This window comes from Arachis ipaensis, chromosome B04, assembly GCF_000816755.2.
Source record: "Arachis ipaensis cultivar K30076 chromosome B04, Araip1.1, whole genome shotgun sequence".
NCBI classification, from domain to species: domain Eukaryota; kingdom Viridiplantae; phylum Streptophyta; class Magnoliopsida; order Fabales; family Fabaceae; genus Arachis; species Arachis ipaensis.
The window spans coordinates 86,499,279-86,514,605 of NC_029788.2; the positions used below are offsets into that span (position 1 = coordinate 86,499,279).

At 34.4% G+C, this 15,327-nt stretch overlaps 2 protein-coding genes across 3 annotated transcripts; one reads left to right on the forward strand and one right to left on the reverse strand.

Moving 5' to 3' along the window:
* On the reverse strand, positions 1,033-4,779 carry LOC107639422. 2 transcript variants are annotated; one of them, XM_016342916.2, is made up of 9 exons: positions 4,656-4,779; positions 3,656-3,730; positions 3,475-3,540; positions 3,198-3,295; positions 3,059-3,096; positions 2,635-2,722; positions 2,176-2,535; positions 1,591-1,656; positions 1,033-1,268 (listed from the first exon to the last, which is right to left on the reverse strand). In XM_016342916.2, exons 2-9 carry the CDS (start codon positions 3,714-3,716, stop codon positions 1,119-1,121), a joined length of 927 nt encoding a protein of 308 aa, XP_016198402.1. In that variant the 5' UTR covers positions 3,717-3,730; positions 4,656-4,779; the 3' UTR covers positions 1,033-1,118. The 2 variants fall into 2 exon arrangements, with proteins under 2 accessions (XP_016198402.1, XP_020976960.1); XM_021121301.1 differs by having other exon boundaries at positions 4,651-4,777.
* LOC107636605 lies at positions 14,281-15,037 on the forward strand. Its single transcript, XM_016340104.1, has 2 exons — positions 14,281-14,562; positions 14,621-15,037. The coding sequence occupies exons 1-2, from the start codon at positions 14,281-14,283 to the stop codon at positions 15,035-15,037; spliced, it is 699 nt and encodes a 232-aa protein (XP_016195590.1).

Genomic DNA, 15,327 nt, shown 5'->3' on the forward strand with positions numbered 1-15,327 from the left:
TATATAGGCATACATATATGACAATGTTATTTTTATTTTAGTGTTAATATCTTTAAACAAAACACATCACGTACCAAGCAAAACAGCGAATAAAAAAAAGTTAAAATGAAATATAATAAAATAAAATAAAATAAAATAAAAGATCAAATTATGGATAAATGTGAGTATGTATAGAACAATAACAACCGATAAAAAAAGGCCAAGAACGTTATACAGGTCTGGCCGTCTGGATTGCAATGTGTTTAAAGGAGTTAAAACTTTTGCCTTTGATAAGAACGCCAAGCCAATGAATCTTGGTTTTAATGACATTTCTTCTCCTCTTACCTCAAAGGTATAGGGTTTAAATCCTAAAAAATGCAATTGAAAAAAAATGTGATAAAATATGTGAGAAATGTGTGAATATGTTGTATATTTAAAATTGGGGATTGTCCAATCAAATCTATCGACCAAAAAAAAAAAGAACGCCAAATTAAAAATTTTATTTTTTTATCCAATCCAAACACATACAACAATTGATAATAAATTATTTTTATAGTAATTAATCAGAACATGGAAATAGATAATATATTTCTAAAATAGAAGACAATGTTATATGATCCTCCAATTATAAAGTAATGGATTTTTCTTTTTTCTATTTTTTTTCGTTCTTCTTTCTTGCGCGATTATAATTGGAATAGAATTGGGGAAAAATTATAATTTTCTACTCGGTTTAATGTGATGAATTTTTTGGATGTTAAATTTCGGAAGAGAAATTACATTTTAATGAATAATAATGTGATTGACAGAAATGTTAGAGATTTGATTTAAAAAAAATTAAAATTAATTTTAAAAAGGACATTAATGATTCTAAATATACAAAAAAAAAGGTGAATAATAAAAAAAATCAATAATAAAAAAATGTACATCACGTACTTATGAAGAAAATAAGTTTTATTTTATTATATTTCCATATTATAGTTACTCTTTTGACTACCTGCATTACCAATATTATTTATCATAAGATAATTATATCATAGCATCTTACATATAAAATAAAATAAATTATTAGATTTTATTATTTTTAATACCATTATAATTTCATCAAAGATTTAAGGTGATTTCCATGAACAAATTCCGATTTAAGCAGTTACAGACGTTTCAACAGCAACATAAGCAGCAACTTCTGATTTGACGTCAGCTAATTCCCATAATTCAGGCAATGCTTCCCTAAGATTGTGGATGCTTTCTAATGAATAATCTGCACCTTTCGCTCTTTGAGACGTACCAACCTAGTAACCAAACACAAATTAGAGGCTCATATTAGTTACTCACATTTCGTAAATACAAGTTATTAATAATAATGATAATAAAATACAGAAAATATTTTAAGTGAATCACGGTGTTTTAGAGATTTTAATTATTAATTTCAATTGTAAAATTGATTTTAATCATTGATTTCAATTATATAATAATTGAGATCAATGACTAAACTTACTGCAACACCGGATTTCGTAGTACACCTAAAATGCTTCCAATAATTATACAATAGAAATATGTAATGCCAATCAGTTCAATTCCCAACTAGGAAACAAAAATTTCGCAGTGACTCACCAGCACTGTGTCAAGTCCCACACGTTTTCCAGCTTGTATGTTCCTCACACTGTCCTCAAAGAACAACTGAAAATGACACATAAAACTGTAAGAAAAATAAATAATTCAAAGGGAGAAAAGGTATAAAGTGAAGTACCAAAATATCCCGTAAAAAACATTATATTATTGACAAAAGAGGAATGCTAGGGGCCAGCAGATTTTGTGAGTTGTAGCCATCAATTAGCCATCAATAGTGTATTTAATGGTGTGAGATTTCATCTAATGGTAGAGAATCACTCATTTTCCTTTTGCTGGCTAAATGCTGGCCAAATTTTAATAAATCTGCTGGTCCCCTAGACTTTCCCTCGACAAAAATCACTTAAATTAAATAAAACTTTTGTAGCATGTCCAAAGTAAAACGTGATTTGATTATAGAAGGTATAAGAATGATGGATAATTTTGCCAACATGTAAATTTCTTCAGGAATTTAATTTTTTGTTTCTTTATGAATAATTTTCACAGCGGCATGAGCTTATCTTTGAGGATACTTCTGGTATTTCACTTGAACAAATTAAGTTTAGCAAGGTCTGGTTTTAATTTTCTTACAGTTCTTTGTGGGTCTAGGTTTGCTATTTTGAGTGCCAATTGAATGGCATTTTCTGAGGGCTTGCAAATAATTGGTGTCTTTGGCAGATTAGAACTCGGATTCATCTGAGCAAAATGAGCTATGATGTCAAAGATTTTGGAGCTACTACCACCCCCATTATTATTATTCTCGGTTTGATTGATGTTTCTTCTAGAACTACCAATGAAGTCAATGTCGTTTTCGTCATCATCATCGTCAGAAACATTGCTTTTGTGGATTGGATTTAAGGTCTCAAAGCAAATTATCCCTTCAAAGCAATCCTCTAATCCAAGTCTGTTAAGTGCCTTAACTGCATGCACTTTGTCTGCATTTGTGAAGATCTGCAATAAGGGCAAAACAGAGAATGCACGCAACAACATTAGGTTTCATTAATTTGAATATTCTCAAAATTTTCTTTGCTTAATTAATAAACAACTTACCAGTTTTCTATAGGGTAGGCTCAGCAAGAGGTTTCTTAGAACTGTGTCGGGTTTTAGATTCTCATAAGGCAATCTCCCATGAACATAACTGGAAAAAACATTGTAACATCAAAATTGAATTTCACCTTTTCAAGATAATAGAAGAAGTAAAATTAAGAGGAATATACTAAGAAATTTTTAGTCCGACAATTTATTTTTTTAACAAATTTTAAACACCAAATTAGCCCTAAATTTTTTATTTTGTTAGACAAATCAATTCTCATGTCAAATTTCCATTAAAAAAATTATATAAATTAGTATTTAATGTTTTTTGAGGACTAAAGCGTCCACATAAAAATTTCTTCAAAAATGATTTGGGTAGTACTCTCTAAAATTAATAAGTAAAAATAATTGAAAACTTCTTAAAAAAATATAAATAATATACCTGTGATATTCATCGTAGTCAAAGTCATATCCAATTGCCTGAATTAACAATGAAACAAAAACGAATATAATAGGTTTAAGACTCACTTTGTCTAATTTGTGAAATGAAAAATAGTAAAAATTGAAAGGAAGAACCGTACCCTTAAACCAGCCATAGTTGTTCCGTAGTTCTTGTAGAGAAGGTTGGACAACTCATCAATCTTTCTTCTCTCTATGCCAAGTTTCTTCACCATATACTCTATGTATCAAAATTAGCATTTATGTCATTATCAAAGAATGCAAAGAAAAATAAAATTAATAAATTAACAAAGTTTTGTTTGGTTCTAAAGATATTACACAAAAATACAGAAATATTGTGTCTCTTTTGTTTTAATAAATTCAAATATAGTTTTAAAAAATGTAGAAAGAAGTATTTACCTTTGATATTTTGGCCACATGCTTTTGCAATCCCACAGCTCAGTGGATACAAAGTATCATCTAAATCTAAAACCAATATATATATATAATAATTATTATAATCATATCCACATGAAGTTTCAGATTTTACAACTAATGATTAATTAATGAATAATCATAAAACTAATAGTAAAAGGCTTACCAAATAAAAGGCAATCATATTTTGGTCTCTGGGCCTGTCTGAAGCGGTTCTCATACTCCATTTCTGGCACAAAACCTTTTCAAAGATAATAATAACACAAATTTAAAGAAAGTTGAGCAATTTGTTGATGCATGACAAATTGAACAGAACAAAATATTTATATGGGAACAAAAATACGCTGTGATTATCAAATTAACACAATCTTAATGGCCTTTGCAATTATTATTATTTTATATTTTGAATTGGTCATAATTGACTCAGATTAGCACCAACAGAATCAAAAGCCTCTTCAAGGGAGACAAATAATCAAGGTGCCATTCTAATCCATTTCGGATAAAGGCTTTTGTTTAAGATTCTCAGTGAACAGTTCACAATCACTTGAATTAAATTTCACTTTATTTTATTTTTTCTCTTTGAAGGTTCAACAGTGGTGTTCCTTTGGGGCACTGAACTTTGGACAAACATGTGTTTGTTCTAAAATTGTCTTCAATTATTACATTGGCAAGAATATTAAAAAGAGAAAAAGATTATTGAGAAATAAGAGAGCACAAACAGAAAAACCCCTTTATATTATATGGTCTTTTGAAAAACAGAACGTAACTAATAGTTATAGGACAGAGAAAATCTCTTTCCAAAGTGCATCAGCTTTTCGGATCACATAATCAATCATTCAAAGACATTTTCTAGAAAACTGACTAATTGTACTGTTCTTTTAAAAAGAAAACTTAGTGAAAAACTGTAGAAATTTCAGTCCTCATAATACAAAAGAGAAATGTTATAAACTCTTTCCAAATCACCAAATAAAGAACGGAGAAATTGTTCTGAAATCTACTTTAGTGCATTTCAAAGAAAGAAAAGCCTCAAAAGCATAAACTTTTGACTAAGACTTTTGGTGTCTTTATGGATCACCAAGAAGGTGTTGGTTTATATGAATTATGTGAAGAGTGAAAAGATTAATAGCAAGAAAAAAGAAAAGAAAAATTTGGAGTCATTGCCTTACCAGAAGCAGAACAAGAATGTGTGAGAAAAAGATTATGAAGAGAAGAAACAAAAGCTTTTAAGAGAGCAACAGAATAGAAATGCAATAGTATTGAAGAATGTGAGGTAGATAGGGAGGAAGAACAAGAGAGCCAAATAGGAGTATTTATAGAGAAGAAATTGTTGCTTCTGTGGCAGGGATATTTCTAAATTTTTTTTTTTGGTGACTATCTCTGAATTAATATAATAATAATAATAATAATTTATTTTTCATTATAATTTTTGAAAGAATTTTGAATTAATGTTTTTTTATTATTTACAACCATTTTATTTGAGTATTAGAGATTCTAAAGGAAATGTAATTTTAGTTAAAGTGTATTTTAAAAATATGGTTAAGAGGGAATTAAAAAAGAAAACTTTTTTTCAAATATAATAGGTAGAAAAGAAAAAAAAAATAAACATTTAATTTATATTTTATATCAAAAATTTCTTCATGAATATTCTTAGTTACCGATACCCTTCCTATGTTATTCAATTACTTTTTGATAATTTCTCAAATACAATAACTAATGCAACTCTCATGATGATTGCTTTGATTTTTAGCTTCTCTAAGAAAGCGACAGCAATCGCCAATCTGCACATATTTAAAATTTGTTGATTTTATACTCTTTTTTCCTGGACTTTATGAAAGAATCAAAATCGTGGTTTTCCAGTTGTATACTTTCACTCTTTCACTACCTCACTTATTGAAATGAGCTTTTGTGTTGTGTTAAGGGTGATCAATTGCGAAATCTACATCAGCAGCGCAATTATCAAATGACATGATGCATGAAACAAAAACAAAAATACAAATTAAACTATTTCATGTATATAATTGGTGGGTCCCACAAAAAGTAATAATGAGTTCTCTCATAACTTAAGTTTGTTTTTTTTTTTTTTTTTTAACTGAAGTCTTCGATTCGTCTTTGAAATTGGCGTGCTGCATGCATTAAAATTGTTCCTAATATTTAATTGCACAAAAAATATTTAAGATTAGTCAACGTAATTCACGTTAGTTTTTGACTTATTTTTTTTTAATTGTGCGCTAATATATTATTAATCAGTCTATCGTCATATCATTATATTTGGACAAATTATGATGTGACACATTGATGCATCTTCATCATTAATTATTTTTCTTGTTTTAATTTATTATTTTTTCAGGTTTAATTATAATTTTATCTTTTAATTTTGTCACTTTTAAGTATTTTGTGCTACTAAGGTATTTGTTAAGTGTTTTTAAAAAATTATGATAAAAAAATATGTAAATCAAGTAGTAAATTTAAAATTGATCAAAGAGCAAGCTTAGCATGAAGAATGAAGAGCCAAGGACGTGAGGGTGAACCCATGCAAGCCATGCACTTGAGCAAAAGATAGGTCGTGCCATGCCCTAGAGTAGAGAAAGGAAGGTGTGCCACGCCCCTGCATCACCATGCTACGCGTGCCACCCCAGGCACAAGACGCGCAACGCCCATCAACAAAGAAGGAAGGGCATGTTACATGCCATCCAAAGAATGCCACACCCTAGAGAGGAAGACTTGGCATGTTGCACAAATTCAAGGGCTTGCCACGCCTAAAAGCATCAACAAGGGTGTGCCATGCCAAGCTCCAACCATGTCATGCCTCAGTACCATTAAAGAGGGGCGTGCCATGCCCATGAAGAAAATCAAAGGCATGCCACGTTTGAACCTAGTCCATCCCCTGGATGCAATTCAAGAAGAAGGGAGTGTCACGCCAAGAAGTAGGCGTGCCACGCCCCGGTAAATTCAATTCCCTAGAAGCCATTCAAGTCAATGGCGTGCCACGAGACAAGGAGCGCGTGCCATGCGTTAGCAAAATCAAGTGCTTGGATGCAATCCAAGAAGAGGGCGTGCTACGCCAAGCCAAGAACTGGGAATTCCACGCTCTAGCCCAGTTCAAGCCCTAGGAATGTTTCCCGAACCAGGCATGCCACAAGGGGTCATGGGCGTGCCACACTAGCCCAGAATTACCTTATCCAGTGTTGATTCATCACAAGCCCAACCTTGAAGATTTTATTTTAATTTGAAGATTGAAGAAGATTCAGCATTTAATTAGTTTTGAATTCCTTTTAATTCTATTTTGAAATTTAAGATTCGAATTAGTTAGAGATTATGTTAATTATTCTAATTAAGATAAGTTTAGGATTTGAATTTGAATTAGAAAAATCTAGGTATAATAAGTGAATTAGATTCACAGAAGTGGACACCGAGCTTCCTCCACAGACTTTTTTATCTTTGTATTTTTGCATTCTCCATGAGTCATTAATCCTTTTTCAAGGGGTTATGAGCTCTGTTTCTATTTTCTATAAATTATTATTCTAAGTTTTCTTTTATTTTAAAGCTTGCATTGATCTGTTTATGATTGAGTGTTTCGTTCTTCATCCTTAAAGGATTAGTAGTGCCGACAGGTGTGCTAATCCTATTCTAAATTTGTTTACTGACTTGACAAAGCTTATATCTAAATTTTGCTTGAAAAATCTTTCACATGGCTTTCTAAATTGACTAGACATAGCATTTTTAAAACGTGCGGCACAGTACATGATTTTTTATTACCCTAGTTTTGAATATGTGACATATAATTTAGATTTGGACGATTTTTGAAAATTGTGTTCCCGCATAAGATTCAATTGGATAGGACTAACTTGGATATGTGACATATAATCTGGCCTAAGGACTGCTCTTGAATCTTATGTGGAATTGAATCAGTTTTTATACTTAACCTCTTTGGTTAATCGACTGAACAAGACATTGGCTGTTGATTAACTAAGGAAAAACCAAGGAGCCAAGGAATTGGAAATCGGTTAATTAAAATTTGTCATGAACGATCCTTGCTTGCTTTGAACAGAGAATACAAAGTTTAATTCTTCTAAAGACTTAAGCTTCCCCAAAACCCTTGACTTTCCCATCATATATATTTTCCTCTAATAATCACACGTGCTATCTCAAGCAATTCAAAATCCTAGCTCTCAAGTTTCTTCAAGCCTTTACTTTTCCAACAAGTCTTTAAGATTTTAGCACCCAACAATTCCAAGTTTTATTGATCTAATTAGTAGTTTAATTTGATATTTGCATGCTCAATCCATTAATCCTCATGGAAACAATATTCACTCACCATTACTTGAATGATCCAGTGCACTTGCCGGTATTCATGAGCTCTACTTTTCGCTCATCACACATGTTACTAATGGTCCACGTCATCAAAACACATCAGCATGCCCTTAATGGAAAATAAGTTAGGGACTAATGTGGTTTATGTTGGCCAATCTCATGAGCATTTTTGGTGCAATTTTAATCTCAGAAATGATTTTGGAATTTTACTCTTGTTTTTTCCTTTCTATTTTGTAATTATAATTAATTTAGACATAAGAGAGGTTTATTTGCTTTAGAGACTTGCCCTCTCTATCAGAAGGAGAATGCAACTGTGCTTCGCTGCATTCATGGCTGTAAAAATCAAACAAGGTTTGGGAAATTTTGTTTCTCTAGCTTCTGGATTTCTTTACAAGATTTAATCTTGCAACATGGGTTTGACAGGAAATGTTAAAGTATCACATTTTATTTGATTTTGGATTGTGGTGGAATGGCATCATTGAAATAATGAAATCTTTGAGCCCCCAAGGTATATGGTCTCTGTCTTCTGTGGTGTTGAGTATGATGACACGTCATCTTAAGTTGTTTTTAGGGTTCTTTTTTATTTGTTTCCTTAGATTTTTAATCAAATTTCTTATATTTTCTAGTGAAATTTCATAACTAATCAAATATTTGGAGTTGTGTTAGTATTATTGTTAAAGGTTTCAGAATGTCCTAGAGAAAGAAAGAGGGGTTGAATTTATGGCCTCCTTTTTGAACCTCTTTTTGCCTTTTTGATTCTAACTGGAATAGGAAATTTGTTGCTGATGCTTCTATTTAGTTGAAATTCAGGAGACAATTTTATTTTGTCTCTTCACAATACATTTAGGAATAAAGCAACTTTTTAATTGCGGATAGCTGTGACTTTTGAGAAATATACAATGTAGGAGTCACTTTTATTTTGTCTCTTAACGAAATGAAATAGAAGAATTGTAGGGAAGAGAAAATCACTCAGCCATGTATCTTGGTTCAGCCACCATGTGCAATGTGACCTACATCCTATCTCTCCCACAACAATGGAGGAAATTGCACTATCTTTCACAAAGTTTACAAATACCAATTTTCCTAGGATTCAATCCAATTCTATTTGGGACAAACCCAGCTTTTACCCAAGCTAGATTTGACTAGGTTCACTCCCTAGATTTTTAACCACTAAATGCTCACCCAACTTAGCAAGAGAATCTCCTCGAGATCATGTGTATAAAATAGAAAAACATACAAAAGAGCTTTGACATAATTTTCTGATTTTTTCTTATATCTCTCTTTATCTTTTCTCTCAATGGCTTTTACTGATTGCTCACATGATGCCTTTTTCCATTGAAAAGAAACAAAGAAAAGATGAACACTGAAGAACAGAAAATTCAGTGTAAAACTCTGAAGGCAAAGAAGGGGATAGCTTGTAAGCTATGAGAACTCAAACTATATGCTCAATCCTTGAATCAATCTCTAGTCGTTTACCTCTTTAATAAAGGAGTAAAGCTTCCAAAGCTTGAACCTTGGCTTGCACAGTCGATTTCTTCCCCAAATATCATAGCAGCAGCAACATACAAGACAGCAGCAACAATTAAAGTTAATATGCAAACAAACCTTGCTCCTTCTTTTTCATTCTTTTTTCAATCTTCTTCAAGGATCTAAGCCGTATATCAAAACTTTCACTCCAAGTTTGATTCTTGACCCTTGATTTGTAGCAGAGTTTCATAGCATCTATTTCCTTCAATTTTCCAATTCGGGACTTGAGGGAGAATAGCATCTTCAACAAGTTATCATGAAGCACTGATGCGTGAGCATTTTGTACCCTTTTTTTCTTCATTTTCTAGTTGTTTCTTTTAGATTTTATTTAGTTTTATTTGATTTTAGTGCAAAAATCTTTTTTAGAGGATACTTTGAGTTGTTTTAGTGTTTTTATGATTTCAGGTGAAATTCAGAGTAATTTGGCAGATTATAGAGCTAAAAATAGAAAAGCTGGCAGCACCCCTCCCCCCCGGCGGGGTGCTAAATGCCAATTCTAAATGCCAAATTGGCATTTAGCGCTAGCAAGGGACACAAGCATACACGAGCTCACTCCCTTTAGGGCATTCAACGCCACATGTGGCGTTTAACGCTAGCAGTGTTGACCGAATTCCCCTTCTTTTGGCATCTCAAGTGGATTTAGCATTTATTAGTTATATTTTATTTTCTTTTTGTAATTTTTATTTACAAACAATATCTTTTGAGTCTTAGGATTTATTATTTTATTTTATTTCTGAATCAAATTAGGTTAGTTTATTAGTTACATTTTATTTTATTTTTTGAGAGACACATCTTCTATCTTCCACACGCACACCTTTCAGAACCCTAGTTTTCTTTGTAAGTCATGAGCAATTAAACCTCTCGGTTAAGGTTAGGAGCTCTGTTTATTTGTTTGGATTAAGACTACTGATTTTCTATTTTAATTAATGTATTGATTCAGTTTCAAGGATTATTTTTGTTCTTAATCTTATGAATCTGGGTGGAACAATAGTATGTCCCTTATTCTACATGTGTTCTTGTGATTCTCAATAGAGTTATCTAGCTTGAGCAACAGCTTGAAAACAAATTCCTCCTGAATTGCTAATTACATGAACTAATTGGATTATGTGACATATAATCCTATTAGCTTTGGGTAATTAAGGTTTTTATGGCCATAAACTAGTTTTGAACTTAATGATTAGCGGATATTTTATACGCTTTTTGGCATAACTTTCATATAGTTTTTAGTGTGGTTTATTTAGTTTTTTATTAAGTTTTTATAGATTTTAGAGTTAAATTTACATTTTTAGATTCTACTATGAGTTTTTGTGTTTTTGTACAATTTCATGTATTTTCTAGCTGAAATTGAGGAGCTGGAGCAGAAGTCTGATTCAGAGATAGAGAAAGCACTGCAGATGCTGTCCGAATCTGACCTCCTTGTATTTGGAAGAGCTTTTCTGGAGCTAAAGAAGTCTAAATAGAGCGGTCTCAACGGCTATGGAAAGCTGACTTCCAGAGCTTTCCATCAATATATAATAGTTCATACTTTGCTTCGGATTAGAAGGCCCAACACTGGAATCCAACGCTAGCTTCCTGCCCCCTTCCAGGCATCCAGCGCCCAAAGAGCAGAGACCAATGTACAAACACCCAAAGAGGACCCCTAGCTGGCATTCCACGCCCAGGAGACCTCATAGCACGTGGATCTCATCAAAGCTCAGCCCAAACACTTACCAAGTGTGCCCTAGAAGTGGATTTTAGCACTAAATAGACTATTTTACCCTTACTAGTTATTTGTTTAGTATTTAAAGTGTATTTTACATAATCATTTGAACAAGAGACTACCATTCAGCATCATTCACGTTTTACATTGTGTTTTACTTTCAATATGAGTTTCTAAACTACCTAGGTTGAGGGGAGGAGCCCTGCTGAGTCCTATGAATTAATAAAAGTATTACTGTTTCTTCTTCGATCCGTGTTTGATCTATCTCTAAGATGTATAATCCGATCTTCATCATGGTGAATAGGATGATCTAACCAATTATCTCTGTTCATCACATTAAGATGAACGTGCCTGACAAACACCCGCGTCTACTTGGATTCGTGTGAATACGTGACTGGAGAGCACGAGCCAACATCTATGTTTATGCATCTCTCAGACGGCTAATTCACCACTTCATTGGAGACTTCTCGAGACACCAGCTCAGCCGATTTCCAGGGAGATTAGGGTCTTCGTGGTATAGGCTAGAATCCTAAGAAGCAACATCCTCTTATCTAGAATATTCGACCTTGTCTGTGGTGTTTTGAGTAGGATCGCCATGAGAATAGACTGTTATGCGCTTCACCCTTCGTCAGATTGGATGACCACGGCCAATGGTGTTCAATTTGTACCAGAGAGGATCAATGACCACAGCCCATGACGTTAATCACATACAGCCTGCCATAGAAGAAGATCATTCACAAGCAAAAAATACAGTAGTACCAAAGTTAATTCAGAAAGATAAAGCAATTCCAATCCTTAACCCTATAATCTCTATTTATATATTAGACCCTTTTCACTCTATCAATCCATAAACCTTCTGATCTGCCTGACTAAGACCTGCAAGATAACCATAACTTGCTTCAAACCACAATCCTCGTGGGATCGACCCTAACTCGCTCAGGTATTACTTGGACGACCCTGTGCACTTGCTGGTACTGTTGTACGAAGGTGTGGGGTTCGTACGCACCACTTAACTCTCTAATCGAAATTAAGTAACCACGACGGTGGCGGTTAATGAAGGTTAGAGGAGACTAAATTACTAAGACATTAGGGTTTAGTCATTTGCAGTTTGCCATGGAATGAATCATGCATTGTTAAAATAGTTGGTAATAACTTTTAATCCGAAGAAGTAAATATCTCTGAAGCTTAATTGTTTTTTCTCACTGTTTTTACACCAAACCCTTTAATTGCTTTCTTTACTCTCCTATTTACTGTTTCATGCGTTTTCACCATCAAAACCGTTTTGTTTGCCTAACTAAGCTAATTGGATAACCATTGTTGCTCAGTCCGACAATCTTTGTGGGATCAACTATCACTCCCCTAAGGTATTACTTGGATAACACGGTACACTTGCCAGTTAAGTTATGAATATTCGAAATTCCGCACCAAGTTTTTGGCACCATTGTTGGGTATTATTTGTGATTGACAACTACTAGTTGTCTAGTTGCTTAGATTAGGTATTTTTCTTAGTTTTGTTTATTTTATTTTTCTTTTGATTTTCGATTTTTGTTCTATTTGTTTTCCTTTAATTTCTAATTTTAAGTTTGTGTCCCTTTAGCTTTTTTCTCTTTTTATTTTCGAAAATTTTAGTGTTTTTTTTCTTTTTAGTTTTCGAAAATCTTTAGGTTATTTTCTCACTTTTATTTTTAAAATTTTAGTTTAATTGCCTACTTTAAGTTATTTTATTCTTGATTTTTTTAGGATATCTCACTGGGAGCTCTCTATACTTTGACATAGAGACTCCCACATTTTTATAAGCGGGAACAGGGATAAAGAACCCCTTCTTGAGTTTGATTTCGAACCTCAAAGGACCTTGAGGTGACGTTTGCAACAAGTTAGAGCTTACAAAGCCAGAGACAACCTCAAGGAAACTTTTGAGGAGGAAGCTATGGACGCTAATGGTGCGAACCCGGAAGCTAATGAGCATGCAAGGAGGATGCTTGGCTCATACACTACACCCACTCTTGACTTCTATGGGCGCAATATAGCTATACCTGCTATTGGTGAAAATAACTTTGAGTTTAAGCCTCAACTGATCACTCTGGTGCAGCAAAATTGCCAGTTTACAGACTCCCGTTAGAGGATCCAAATTTATTCATCTCTAACTTCCTGCAGATCTGCGACACTATGAAGATGAATAGAGTGAATACGGAGGTCTACAAGCTCATGTTCTTCCCATTTGCTGTGAGAGACAAAGCAAAATAGTGGCTTGATTCTCAACCCAAGGAGAGCCTGTACATGTGGGACAAGGTGGTCACCGGATTTCTGATTAAATTTTTTCTACTTCAGAAGTTGACTAAGCTTAGGTTTAATGTCTAGACCTTTAGACAGAAGATGGAGAGTCACTCTATGAGACCTTGGAAAAATACAAGCTGATGATTAGGAGGTGCCCTCCTGACATGTTCTCTAAATGGACCAGGCTGCAGATCTTTTATGATGGCCTCTCTGAGATGGTCAAGATGTCACTAGACAACTCTGCAGGTGGTTCCTTGCACATGAAGAAGACACTTGAAGAGGCGAATGAGCTTATTGAGATGGTTGCCAAAAACCAGTATCTATACACTTCTGAGAGGAACCCTGTGAACACTGGGACTACTCAGAAGAAAGGAGTCATGAAAGTGGATACACTGGATGCCATTTTGGCTCAAAACAAGATTATATCCTAGCAGATTAGTATGATCTCTCAGCAATTAACGGGGATGCAAGTCTCAGCTGTCAACATTCAAGATGCATCCTATGACATGAATGGAAGCTACAATCAAGGGGACGCTTATGGCTATGGTCAACCCACCACTGAGCAAGTAAATTACATGGGCAACTCCTCCAAAAATCCCAACAATGATCCATATTCGAATTCTTTCAATCAGGGATGGAGGAATCACCCTAACTTTGGGTGGAGAGAATAGCCATAGAAGCCCCAACAAAGCTTCAACAACAACCAGGGTGACTCCAATCAAAATAGGTCTAACAACTGGCAGTTCCACCCCTCTTAATAGTAACAAGGACCCTCTCAAAACCAAGACACTCCTGACTTAGCCACACTAGTTGTTGAACTTTCCAAGACCACTCACAGCTTTATGTAAGAGACAAGAGCTTCAATTCAGAACTTGAAAATACAAGTGGGTCAATTGAGTAAGAAGATACCCGGGACACCTCCTAACATTCTTCCCGGTGACACAGAGGTAAATCCAAGAGAAGAGTGCAAGGCCTTCACCATGGCCAAAGAGGCCAAGCCTAAGGAAGTGCATGCTACTGAGGAATTGAAGAAAGAAAAGGATGAAGTAGAGGCTATAAGCATGTTGTTACATGCCCCATTGGTGTCACAGGAGCCTGAAGTACCACACCCTCAGAAGGTTCTAAAAGAGACCAAGGATGAGCAGTTCACTGAATTCTTGGAAATCTTTAAAAAGTTACACATTAATATTCCTTTTGCTGAAGTATTGGAGAAGATGCCTCCCTATATGGCCTTCATGAAAAGCCTACTATCTGAGAAGAAGGTCTTGAAAGGGAGATGAAACTGTGGTCTTGACCAAGGAGTGTAATGCACTGATTTAGAGGAAGCTACTCAAGAAGATGCCAGACCCTGGAAGCTTCCTAATTCCTTGTACGATTGGGAATATTACTTTTGAGAAAGAACTGTGTGACCTTGGTTCAAGCATAAATCTGATGCCTCTATCCATAATGAAGAAGCTAAGAATCCAAGAAGCACAGATAACAAGGATAACCCTGCAAATGGCTAACAAGTCTCTAAGGCAAGTATATGGGCTATTGGAGAACGTATTGGTCAAGGTTAGAGAGCTATTCCTCTTGGCAGATTTTGTAATACATAACATGGGAGAAGATACAGATGACTCCATCATCCTAGGAAGGCCATTCCTAGCCACTGGAAGGTCTCTCGTTGATTTTAAGAGCGGTGAATTGGTGCTGAGGTTACATGAGGATTGGATGGTTTTCAAGGTTTTCAAACCTTAGCCACTCTCTGACAAAAGAGGTACCTGCATACAGAGCTCAATACTTAAGCTTTCTCACTTGGTGAAAAGCCATACAGTCCCCCTGACATCAAACCTAAGTTTGGTGTTGGGCATTCACCACCCACCAAAGATGGAGGAGGTCCAAAGAAGAAGGTACTTAAGGGCTGGAGGAACAAGAAGATTTCTACAAAGGACTTCTCACCTGGCATGAAGGTGGTGTTCACTAGAAGTTAAGTCGTACCACATAATGTGAACAGAATCCTATCTCTGGAGCATGATGAGCTGATTCAT

Bases quoted from the DNA above. Each gene is read 5' to 3' on its own strand.
- LOC107639422 (XM_016342916.2), bottom strand. From the start codon at position 3,716: ATGGAGTATGAGAACCGCTTCAGACAGGCCCAGAGACCAAAATATGAT. The intron at 3,541-3,655 runs GTAAGCCTTTTA...TATTGGTTTTAG, and splicing joins ATATGATTGCCTTTTATTTG to ATTTAGATGATACTTTGTAT. The intron at 2,536-2,634 runs GTAAGTTGTTTA...CCCTTATTGCAG, and splicing joins GCCTACCCTATAGAAAACTG to ATCTTCACAAATGCAGACAA.
- LOC107636605 (XM_016340104.1), top strand. From the start codon at position 14,281: ATGGCCAAAGAGGCCAAGCCTAAGGAAGTGCATGCTACTGAGGAATTG. The intron at 14,563-14,620 runs GTCTTGAAAGGG...GCACTGATTTAG, and splicing joins GCCTACTATCTGAGAAGAAG to AGGAAGCTACTCAAGAAGAT.